The 12,503-nt window shown below is 39.3% G+C and overlaps 1 protein-coding gene across 1 annotated transcript in view; it reads right to left on the minus strand.

Moving 5' to 3' along the window:
* COL5A2 (collagen type V alpha 2 chain) overlaps window positions 1-12,503 on the minus strand; it is a 202,959-nt gene that overhangs the window by 12,463 nt on the left and 177,993 nt on the right. Inside the window, exons 40-50 of the mRNA XM_006115382.5 lie at window positions 12,434-12,487; window positions 12,162-12,215; window positions 10,330-10,491; window positions 9,806-9,913; window positions 8,006-8,113; window positions 7,784-7,837; window positions 6,911-7,018; window positions 6,717-6,770; window positions 5,458-5,565; window positions 4,271-4,324; window positions 3,152-3,259 (exon numbers count right to left, since the gene is read on the minus strand). Of these exons, the coding sequence (XP_006115444.2) occupies window positions 3,152-3,259; window positions 4,271-4,324; window positions 5,458-5,565; window positions 6,717-6,770; window positions 6,911-7,018; window positions 7,784-7,837; window positions 8,006-8,113; window positions 9,806-9,913; window positions 10,330-10,491; window positions 12,162-12,215; window positions 12,434-12,487 (972 nt within the window). The remainder of the gene's footprint in view (window positions 1-3,151; window positions 3,260-4,270; window positions 4,325-5,457; window positions 5,566-6,716; window positions 6,771-6,910; window positions 7,019-7,783; window positions 7,838-8,005; window positions 8,114-9,805; window positions 9,914-10,329; window positions 10,492-12,161; window positions 12,216-12,433; window positions 12,488-12,503) is intronic.

Genomic DNA, 12,503 nt, shown 5'->3' on the forward strand with positions numbered 1-12,503 from the left:
TCCATTTCTGCGTGAGGCTCCTCCCTTTCCTGGAGTGCAGGACCCACACACCTGCCCCCACACTTTCCCCTGGGTCCCGTGAAGCTGTTGGCTTGTGCAGCCATTCAAGAGAGATTTAAACGCTGCCCAGCTAATCAGCAGAGCACCATAACTAGTTGTTTTGTTTCTACTATCTGTGCATATGTACACATGCCTCAGTGCACATACAAAATGTATTCCACACATGGATGGAAAAAATCCACACATGGATGGAAAAGATTAGAGGAAATATTGTACCACACCATTAATCAGAGTTCAAAACAAATGGGAGAATTGTCCAATCAGGAGCATGCCTGTGAATCCGTATGGTCACCTTTTTGTTGTTACTTTTTGTATCTAGGAAATATGGTAAGAAATTATTTCTTAAAATGATATAGTGAATTTGTAACTGAGGGTATGTCTACACTACCCCGCTAGTTTGAACTAGCGGAGTAATGTAGGCATACCGCACTTGCAAATGAAGCCCGGGATTTGAATTTCCCGGGCTTCATTTGCATAAGCGGGTCTCTGCCATTTTTAAATCCCCGCTCGTTCGAACCCTGTGCCGCGCAGCTACACGCGGCACGAACTAGATAGTTCGAACTAGGCTTCCTAGTTCGAACTACCGTTACTCCTCATTCCGCGCGGCACAGGATTCGAACGAGCGGGGATTTAAAAATGGCGGAGCCCCGCTTATGCAAATGAAGCCCGGGAAATTCAAATCCTGGGCTTCATTTGTAAGTGCGGTATGCCTACATTACCCTCCTAGTTCGAACTAGGAGGGTAGTGTAGACATACCCTGAGGCAACTATTGAGATAAAGTAACACTAGAAATGATAGTATGAGATATCCCACCTTTCTGTCTCAGCCACACATCTGGTCTGTTTTAGATTCAAGCTGTTACAAATACTCAACATTCCGAACTCTGCATTCTGTTTGTGGCACCTTAGTAGTAGTTGAAATATATTGAAAATTTCAAAGGAATTCAGATAATAGAAACAAAAATTAAAAAGGATATGAACTGATTCAGACATGAGACACAGGAACTGCCAAGAATACTTGGGTTATGAGACAGTGGGTCCCAATCTAAAAGTATGACTAAAGATATTTTTATCAGATCTCCTCTCATTCATCTCTTCTCCAATGTAAACAATACCAATCTTCTAAATTTCTCATCATATGAAGAGGTTTTTTTTAAGTCTTTGATTGCCACTCTCTTCTGAACCCCTTCCATTCCCTAAGCATCCCATTGCCTACACGTCCTGACATCTTATTTGATTTTTTTTACCAAGGCTCCATATTGAACAGAAGTTTTCATTTAACAGTCTACAATGACAATCATGTCCCTTTCTTTATTTGATACAGTTAATCTAGAATCCAATTAGGTATATGTGTAGTTTCAATGTTTCCCTCCAATTAACATTACTTTGTATTTATCAACATTGAATTTCATTTGCCATCATGTTGTCCATTCACGTAGCTTGTTTACACCCCTCTAAAGTTCCTCGCTATTCTAGACCTGAGTAACCCTCAGAACTTTGTATAATCTCCACATTTTACCTCTCTGGTTACTGTCTTCATAAACCATTAACAAATATATTCAATGACAACATCCTGTCTTCTGAAATTGGGCACCAGTGAGGTTGGAACAATTTTTAGGGTGAGGGTGAAGAGCTGTGCCTCTCCCTTACTCTCTCCTCTCCCTTCACCACTCCAGGCTGGGATTACAGCTTTGGGTAAGCTGAGTCTTGGGTCCAGCAGCTAGGATCCAGATGACAGAGGGGCCAGCAACAGAACCCCTGGGTATGGGGCTGGGCCCCTGGGTGGCAGTGGGGCCACTGTGTGTGGGCTGGTAGCTGGAACCCTGGCACATATCCACACTGATTGCAAAGCCTGGAGATGCTACAACAACACCCACTTCTCTACTTCCTGTGTTTACGTTGGCCACCACTGAAAGAAGGATACTGGGCTAGATAGACCTTTCTTCTGATCCAGTATGTCCATTCTTATGGCACAAAACCTTGTATGGAGACTTGATATACACTGCGCTGTTACCATTTTGCCATAATAAAAGTTTACCATTTAATCTTAATCTTTATTTTTTCTGTCTCAAAGCCAGTTTTTGATTCCACAACAATAATTTACCTCTCACTCAAGGATTATTTAACTGTATTAATAGCCTTTGGTGCAAAATCTCGTCAGCATCTTTAGGAAGTCTCCATAAATCATATCCACCTATTTTCCTTTATCCACTAATTTGTTATTACTCCAAGAATTCTAAAAGATTAGGGAGACAAGTTTTTCCTTTGCCATTCTAGTTAGATCCTATGATAACATATTCTTCTTTTGGCTGGTTTATTATTCTGTTTCTTATATTTCAACCAATTTATCAGATCTGCAGCTCTGGATCACCTTTTTTTAAAAATACAGATACAGCATTTGCAACGGTCATAAGAAATATTTTTAAAAAATTAAGACCATGCTAGTATAAAACTGAAGTAATTCAGTTGACCTACATTTACATCTACATAACTGAGCAGAACTTGGCCTTTAAATATCTATACCATTCCTGATCACTAAGCAAGAATGTACACACACAATTCTTTCAGGCATTTGTAGTGTCTGAACTTCAGGCAGCAAGAGGAATTGTTTAGGATGGATTAAGGGGCTATAACTAGGCATCATTGAAATTCAAAATAAGAACTATTAAAGTCAATATCAGCAGAAATTCTCTAACAGGATTTATGAAGGTGTAGAAGGCTCCCCAAGGAAGTGATAACAGTTGCATCTCTGGAATCATTCAGAACTAGACAGCAGAGCATTCTGAAAAATGGATTATAGAAAACAATCCTGCGCTAGGAATTCAGACACATTTAATTGAGACATCTTCTTTTTCTCTAGCTTCCCGAATGACTTTTGATGGAAACATTTAAATATTAAATTTCAGTTCAAGGATGTAATGGCTAAAATCCTATCTTCTAGGTTATTTGTGGAGTTATAAGTAGTTAAGAAGCACTGATCTGTCAGTAGGCATTACTCATAAATCTAAGATCAATTTTAGAAAGTGCTCCTATGAGTTGTAACATCAACATTCCAGAAGGAAGCTTATTTCCCTAAATTCCCATGAACTTACTTCAGGACCTGCTTCTCCCAGACTTCCTCTTACACCTGGAGGCCCCAGTGGCCCAAGTGGCCCAGGATTTCCATCTTTTCCTGAAGGACCAACTGGACCTGGAGGTCCCTGAATAAAATTAAAGAATTAAAGATGGGTTTTCATATTTAACAACAATCACATTAAAAACAAGTGGTCCTGTGACACCCACTAGCTTATTTAATAAAATACTTTTTTTATACTAAATAATATCTCCTCCTGAAGCAATCCACGGCTTTTTGAAAAGTATTGAATTTAAAAGTAGTTACTTTTTTTTTCTCCGAAGCGAAGAAAGCAGCTGAATTTTACCATATACTGGTACTTCTGAATTTCCTCAGCCTTATGTCATAGACCCATATGAAGGCCAGAGAACAGCAGAGGGAGTTACATGCTGACTTCAAAGATGAAGGGCCATAGCTAAGGGACAGAAACAGCTGAAGGCAGGGGACCCATGGAGGGGTCCCTACTGATTGCTCCTTGTTGGAGGGTTGGACTCTGGGGAAGAGTGTGAGAGCTAGTGGGAGTGAGGGATGCTTTTTTGGTGAGGATGATCATTAAGCAGAGAGGTTATGGATGTTCTTGGTAGGAAAAGTGGAGCTGCTCTCCATCTGTGATGTGAGCAGCGGCTATGTAGAAAGAAGATGACTAACAAGGCATTTAGGGGTGGCAGAAGGCGTTGGAGTGTGGTACGTACTATGTCAGTGGATGACTGGATATGAAGTTTGAAGGACTGCATGCACAGGGTTTGAGAAATGGACTGTGGTTCAGGGCATTTGTTATGGCTTATGTAGACTGTGTTTTGGTAATAAAAGGACACAAAGGCAAAAGAGCCTGGAACGGAGGTACTGCAGCTATTGAAGGGAAAACTGAGGCAGGCACTCCAGGCATGCCATAGCCTGACACAGTATATGTCTGTGCAAGCTTTTGTGATAATTATTAAGCACTAGAAGTTACCTGAATGAATAAGATAACCGTTGTATGAAGTTATCTGCGGCTGAGATCAACATGCTTCATCTGCCTAATAGCAAATTGTGAACCAATGTTTGTTTCTATATATATATATATATATATATATATATATATATATCACAATATACTTACTCTAGGACCAAAGGGTCCTGGAATCCCAGAACTTCCCTGTTCACCAATGGGACCCTAAGCAGAAAACAAATAATAATGTTGTTATATTTTAGATGGAACATCATGTTATCTTTAAATAAATAAATGGAGATATACCTATCTCATAGAACTAGAAGGGACCTTGAAAGATCATCAAGTCCAATCCCCACCCTCACCACAGGACCAAGTACCGTTCCTGATAGATTTGCCCCAGATGGCCCCCTCAAGGATTGAGCTCACAACCCTTGGTTTAGCAGGCCAATGCTCAAACTACTGAGCCTGTAAACCTAAAAAAGCTATAAACCAAAGTGAGCGTGGAAGTGCCCAGGAAACATATGAAGCAATTTCCCTCAGACTTCTCAATGGTCGTGCACATCCAATTCTCAATATATCATCCTCTTTTGCCACAGCAACACAAAAACAATGATCACCCTTAAGGTAAGTAAACTTTTTAACACTAGTACACATCTACATATAAAATTATGCCTGCATAATTTGCATAGAAAGTCCTTAGTTCGGTATTACCCAATATGGATAGCAAAACAAAGGAAGAGGTCCCAGGCAAAATCTTTATCCAAAGCTAAAATCAACCAATGTGATTCTGAAATGGGAAGAAGTTTCAGTTTGGTTGTTTTAGCTGTTTGTTTTATTTTTGCCTTTGGGTAGGACCCAGGCATAAATACTATCCCATAGATTAAAGTAGAAAGTACTGCAAGTCCCATATGAACAATGTTTAATGAGAAAGAGACTTTTATTATGATTCCTGGACTTAAAGAGTTCAAATAGGCTCCTTCTTGTACAAAAGCTCCTTGTGCAAAAATGGCATTTCATTAGGTATACAAATGAGGCATGGCGATATTCCTCACCGCACCTCATTTGCAAATCTTATTGCACAAGAATGCACAATGTGGACGTAGTCTATATGTTCGTACACTGCCCAGCATATTTTCTATGCTAACATCTATATTGCAACCAATGGTAATAGCAGAAACTAAATGCAGACTGCTCAGGTTGAATAACATAAAATTATAATTTGGATAAATATACTTGATAGATGGGGAACAAGAAATGAATATGACAATTTATTGAATTGATATTAGCAAAGTTTGGTTCAAGTTTAAACAGATGTGTTATTGTTCATTTCTTGATAATTAAAGAAAACAACTTACAGGAGGACCAGGAAGACCTTGAAGACCAGTGAAACCTCTGTGACCCTTCTGGCCCCTGTCACCACGGTCTCCATTGTCACCTTTGTCACCACGAGGGCCTTGGGGACCCTAAAGGTACAAAAAGAGTCAAATACAAGATTCTAAACTAAGAACAAACCTCACTTTGCTCTGGACACTAATGTCGGACACTGTTCACTTTTAAAGGCAGAAAGCAGCAGGTCATCTTTACACAAAAACTTTTCCGTTAAAAGTATTTGCACAAAATCATGCCAGTCTAGACGCAGACAAGGTGTATAAATTATACACCTGCAATCTTCATGATGGTAAAATTACATTTGAAACTTTAATGGGATTTTTGCCTGAATATAGACTACAGCATTTGGACTCAAAAGCTCAAATGAACTTGTTCTTATAATTGTTTAACTCCATGGTCTTGAAATTTTAAAACTTTTTATATTGGTTAAAATCACTCAAAATACTCCTTTGTCTTACACTTTTAATAATACATTTTCCAGACCAAAGCATATGCTAGCCTAAGAGTGGTGTTTGAAATGTATAACAATTTCAATAAGGTTTTGATACTGAATAATCTACATCTTGAAACCAAGGTGAATTTTTAGAAAAAGTAAAGCCTTCTCTGATTTTCCTGCTTCACCTGATCTTCTTATTAGAAATGTCAAAACTGGATTCTCTTATTTGAACTCTTTGAATTTCTGGGGGTGAAAACTTGAATCTGGGTTCCATGCCTGAATTCCTAAACAACTCTGCATATAATCAAAAATAGGAAAACATATATTTTGGTTTCAGTTCAGCTGTAGCAAAATTTCACGAGAACAACTATTTTGCAATATTTATGCCATTTTCGTCTGAAATCTCATGAGAACAGCACAGGATATTTCAGCATCATTACATTTTAACCTGAATTCAAATCCTGATTTGGTCTCGCTCTGTACAACACCAATTCTAGACCAAAGCTAATTCAGTTCCAAATACCACCTGTTTGGTCACACTGTTGCATCATGCGAGTAAAGAAAACAGTTTGTTCATCTTTACAGGCAAAGCACTGTTGTAGTCAACCACTAGACAAATCTAAAAGGATTATATAACTCAGGAAGGATTCACTAGTCAATAGGAGTCAGTTCTCTAAAGCTCAAGTCATTATTCAGTCTTCTAGCCCTATATTTCTTGCTCTTTTGGTAACATTTCATGTAAAAACAATTTGGTTTGGGTAACAGTAAAGAAAACCACATGGAACTTACAGGCAAGCCTCGTTTTCCAGCACGACCAGGTGGACCCATTGGTCCTCGAGAGCCCTACATGGAAATGCATAGACATGTTACAGGAAGCAATACAGCATACACTTATCGCACATCTGTTCATGTTATATGTCCAAAATCATAGTACAGTCACACATAAAGCTTGCAAAAGCATTTGAAATAAAGTCCCTACTTACTGGTTCACCTCTTTGCCCTGCTTCTCCTGTAGGGCCCACTGGTCCTGGAGTTCCTGGACCACCCTGTGCACCTGGCAACCCGACAGGTCCTGGCTCACCACGATCACCCTACAAATAAACACAATTTATTTACCGCATGTTTAAAAGATGGAACCAAATGACATGCATAGGATTTTCTATCTCTACACTTTAGTCTAACCATTGGAATTAGTTGGAATATTCTTGCTGGCAGCTCTCAAGAGTGAGCTCCATGGGTATGTCTACACTTGCTCCCTATCTCGAGATAGGGATGCAAATGTAGCCAACCGAAATTGCTAATGAAGCGGAGATTTAAATATTCTGCGCTTCATTAGCATAATCTTGTCCATGCGCTATTCTGATCTCCAGCTGATTCAAACCAGGAAGTGCACTCCAGGCTGCATTAGTTTGAATCAAACCCCTTGGTTTGAACTAATGTTACTCCTCAAAAAATTAGGAGTACCATTAGTTTGAACCAAGAGGTTTGATTTGAACTAACATAGCCCAGAGCGCACTTTCACTTTCAAATCAAATGGCATTCAGAATAGCACACAGGAGAGATTATGCTAATGAAGTGCGGGATATTTAAATCCCTGCTTCATTGACTATTTCGAATGCCTACATTTGCATCCCTATCTCAAGATAGGGAAGGAGGCTTTTAGCTAGGGTTCCCCAGCTTTGAAATCTGCAGTCTTTTGCAGCCCATCAGAGTCCTGGTTTGGGGTTGGAATGTGAATTCTTCACAGGCTCTCTGTAGGGAGACCCTAGGATCCATGCAAGAGAAAGAATCTGCCACACACTCAGAATAGAATGGAGATTTACAGCAATGGTTTAGCAGTAGAAACACATTCTTACACGTTCTCCAACAGCTCCATCTCGTCCAGGAGTACCATCATTACCAGCAGGCCCCTGCAAATGTGAAAGGAAAAAATAAGACTATGCTTAGTTAACAGTGTGAGTTGCAGGGAACAATATTATATTTTCCCAATAATGGACTGGGAAGTTCAAGCTCTTTTTTTCCTTAAATAATTACAGTAAGCCTGATACTTTTGCCTGTTACTAAGCCACGGTACTTACTTCTGGACCAGGTTCACCTACTGGACCAGTGGGACCTGAATGGCCAACAGGTCCTGAGGGTCCTTTATCTCCAGGTGGCCCTGTTGGACCCTGTTTTCCTGGGGTGCCCTAAAAAAAAAAGAAATACCTTATCACCTATAGAAAGTAATGAAATGCAAAGACAGCTCAATAGAAAATATCACCAATTGTTAAACTTCATGATTATGAATCCAGTCTGAAGCACTAGCAACATTTGTAGCTTTTAAAACTTCAGGATGGAAGAATGTGTATGAACAGATTTTGTTATCCTTTTCATTTGTTGTATAGTACTAAGCAATTTAATCGTGCTTTTAAAATTAATTAACCAATCTAGGGGAGTACTCTTTTATCAACTAAGAACTGTGGTTTGAAGTCAGCATTCTGATTGGAGCTTTAAAAGGACCATATCCTTTATTATGGAAGATTCTTGGTGCACTAATGCTTACTTGATTGTTGGACCAACTTGGAGCCTCGCAAGCCTCCAGAGTAACTTAACACAGACTAAACATAATTTTTGGCTTGAACTTTTATTGAGCCCAACCATCCATCTCCAGACCAACATCACTTCTGATTAGCAACCTTGAAATAAGCTCTGGCTGAGACGGTAAACTATTTGTATAACTGTATAAACAAGTTTCTCAAGAATGTCATCCCTTTCAAGAATCACTACACTAAAAGAGATAATTTTTTCCACTCATTGAGCTTTCAAATGGGATGAATGATACAAGGAAAAAACCAGAATTTTTGGAAGCTGAAAAGTTCATTGACAATTGTAACTACTAATTACAAGATATGAGTCCCACTCATGTGTCTCCAAGGGTATGTCTACACTTGTACCCTCTTTCGAGAGAGAGATGGAAAGGAAGACATTTGAAATTGCAAATGAAGCTGGGATTTAAATATCCTGTGCTTCATTTGCATAATCACGTTATGGCGCTATTTTGAAATAGTGCTATTTCTAAATACAAAACGCAGTGTAGATGCGGTTATTTCGAGAGAACACCTTTCTTCCGAAATAACCCTTATTCCTCATAAAATGAGGTTTAACGGTTATTTTGGAAGAAGGGTGTTCTCCCAAAATAACTGCATCTACACCGTATTTTGTATTTCAAAATAGCGCCATAATGTGATTATGCAAATGAAGTGTGGATATTTAAATCCCAGCTTCATTTGCAATTTCAAATGTCTTCATTTGCATCCCTCTCTCAAAAGAGAGTGCAAATATAGACATACCCCAACAGAATTTCATTCTGCTCAAGTGACTTTGTTAGCCTGCTAAAAACTAAAAGTCATAATGTGGGCTAAAAAACTAAAAGTCATAAAGGTCAGACTTGAGTTCTTATGTAGGCATATAAGTGGTTGGTTTGATTTCTAAAATTGCTTAATGAAACATCCCAGGTGAAAGCCCTATCTGCTAAGCCATTCCAAGTCCCACCCCACCTCCCTATTTCCCATGTGTCACTTATCCTGCCATCCTAATGCCGGAGCTGGCTCCATTTCCAGATTTGGAACATTGTGAAACACTGTGATTAAAGATTTTCCTTTAGCTCATTTGGACAAGGTGTATGTCTGGTGGATTCCATTCTTCATCCCATAGATGTGTCATTTAGTTATTAACCATACCCATAGACACAATGCCACTAATTCTTTACACAATTAGAATCCTCCAAGATGGTCCTGTTTCTATATAAGAGCTAGAAGGAGGGTGCATGATCTCACAAAGGTGAGTAAAACACTTCAAACAGTGTTGCCAGGTGAAATATTGATAGAGTTGCTACTCACACCAGGACCAGGTAGGCCAGGCATGCCTCTCTCACCTCGCTGACCTGGCATACCAACAATACCTCTCTGACCAGTAGTTCCAGCAGGTCCTGGGGGGCCATCTGGACCCTGACATTGATAAAGAATGCAAAAGGGTTATCATAATTTTTGAATCAATTACAATGAGGCAGAATCTCTAGAAATTAAATTAATCTAGAAGGAATTACTACCATCAAAACCTCTTTTTTACATAAAGCAATATTATGACAATGTGCACTATGAGTTGTTCCTTTTACTTATCAAATATGCACTGAGTATTTGCAGAATCTGCAAAAGGGGACATGAAGCAGAGTGTGGAATATCAGAAAATGCTATAGAAAGGTAAAGTGCATTTAAAAATACATTCTCTATAGAACACATAATATTGTGAATTTGTATAGAGGCTATTCTTATTTTCAAGAAGACACACAGATTGGGCATTTCAATAAATAACTCATTAAAAAGCTCTACGGCTAAAAAGCAAATATACAGACAAAAGCACTTACAGGTTGCCCATCTTCCCCTGAGTCTCCTTTGTCTCCAGGGCCACCAGGTGGCCCAGCTGGTCCTCGATCTCCCACTCGACCATGAGCACCTGGATCACCACGAAGACCTGGAGGGCCTTCTTTTCCTGGGTCACCAATAGGCCCAGCAGGCCCTGGAGCTCCCTAGCAACATTAAAAGACCGCAATTACAATAGAAATTAGGACTGTGTTGTGATTAATTAAAAATAAATAACTACAGAGGAAGGGCCAGCATGTGAGCATATTATGATACAGCAACTGACACCGAGATTTCTTTTAATAATGTGTGACAGACTCCCAAGACTTGCAAATGATCTCTAAGTTTTATGCCATTTTGGATTCCCTCCTCAAGAAAAGGAATCTTTCTATTTAAAGCTGGGGAATTAGTGCCATAAAATTCCACAAATATTCATTCAAAATTTCTCCACTCATACCAGCGACAACATTGTGTATCCATTTTCACTTTCCACATAAATTATTTTGATGCTTTTGAACAGAACCAGTTCTCATTCTTTTAATTTCTTATTTATGTCATGCCCAATGTGACATATATACTATAGAAATCACATCGGTCATGGGAATTGCCCTCTTTAAGAAGAAATTCCGAAATGGCAGTCATGTAATGGGAGGTCTCTGAAGACTCAGAGTAACATAAAATACTCTATGGGCTCGTCTACATTGGCCCCTTTACCGAAAGGGGCATGCTAATTTGACAGGTCGTAATAGGGAAATCCGCGGGGGTTTTAAATATCCCCCGCGGCATTTAAATAAAAATGTCCGCCGCTTTTTTCCGGCTTTTAGAAAAGCCGGAAAAGAGCGTCTACACTGGCCCCGATCCTCCGGAAAAAAGCCCTTTTCCGGAGGATCTCTTTATCCTACTTCAAAGTAGGAATACTTCAAAGTAGGAATAAGAGATCCTCCGGAAAAGGGCTTTTTTCCGGAGGATCGGGGCCAGTGTAGACGCTCTTTTCCGGCTTTTCTAAAAGCCGGAAAAAAGCGGCGGACATTTTTATTTAAATGCCGCGGGGGATATTTAAATCCCCCGCGGATTTCCCTATTACGACCTGTCAAATTAGCATGCCCCTTTCGGAAAAGGGGCCAATGTAGACGTAGCCTATATGTGCATGGATTCCCTACATTTCTTCAAAGAATGGCAATGTACATTCCTGTTTATTCAGAGCATGTGTTGTATTAACAAATGTGCTCTGACATCACTTCACTTGTTATATAGCATATGACCACCACAAATTGAACTTGAGCAATGTTGTTATGTGTAATTAATAAACACAGACAGGAATGGATCTTAACTTGTCAAGCCAAATATGAGGAAATTAAATCACAGTGTAACTGAGAAAAGTTTAAACAGAAAATGTGCTTTTTCCCTTGTCTGGTTTTTTTTTTAATTACACTGTGTGAGCAGTTTCACTGATGAGCTAGCACAAGAAAGGGCCTGTTGCTTGTACAGAAAATTTGCCCCACATCAATAATTATAAGACAGGAAACTTTGCATGACCTGGGATTTTTTTTTCAACTGTTCAGCTGTCTCAGGGCCTGACCCAAAGTGTGCTGAAAGAAACTGAAAGACTTCCACTGATGTCAACAGGCATTGGATCAGGCCCACAATTATGAGGCTTTGTTTGATTTCACACCAAATCCTGCATACACTGAAGTCAAGGCAAGCCTGGGCACAAAGATCAGTTATGAATACTGTCAAACTTTTCAAATTCCAATATCTATGATTCTCTGATGTGTTCAGGTTTCTAACTACCATTTTATAAAATGTACCTCTAAGAATATGTCTTGAATTGACTTACAGTAGGTCCAGGAGGTCCAACTCTTCCAGCAGATCCTGGGAATCCTGTAGCACCCTAGAAGTACATTTTGACATTAGCACTAGAAAGAAATCTGGCACTGGTTATACAAAATTTTCTAGGGTCACTGATATAATGGATGTAAGTACTAAATATGCAATACAGCACAGATTAAAAAAGATGTAAACATATCCACCAAAATAATACCCATATCCCTAGTGTAAAATGGTTATATTGCATTAATCAACCTAATCAGAAAAATAAAAAGTACTTACAGGTGGACCCTGAGTACCTCGACCACCTTTTAGACCAGGAACACCATGAGGGCCCTAAAAATGAGAAACA

Source organism: Pelodiscus sinensis, chromosome 7 (genome assembly GCF_052426305.1).
Source record: "Pelodiscus sinensis isolate ZL-2025 chromosome 7, ASM5242630v1, whole genome shotgun sequence".
Taxonomy (NCBI): Eukaryota; Metazoa; Chordata; order Testudines; family Trionychidae; genus Pelodiscus; species Pelodiscus sinensis.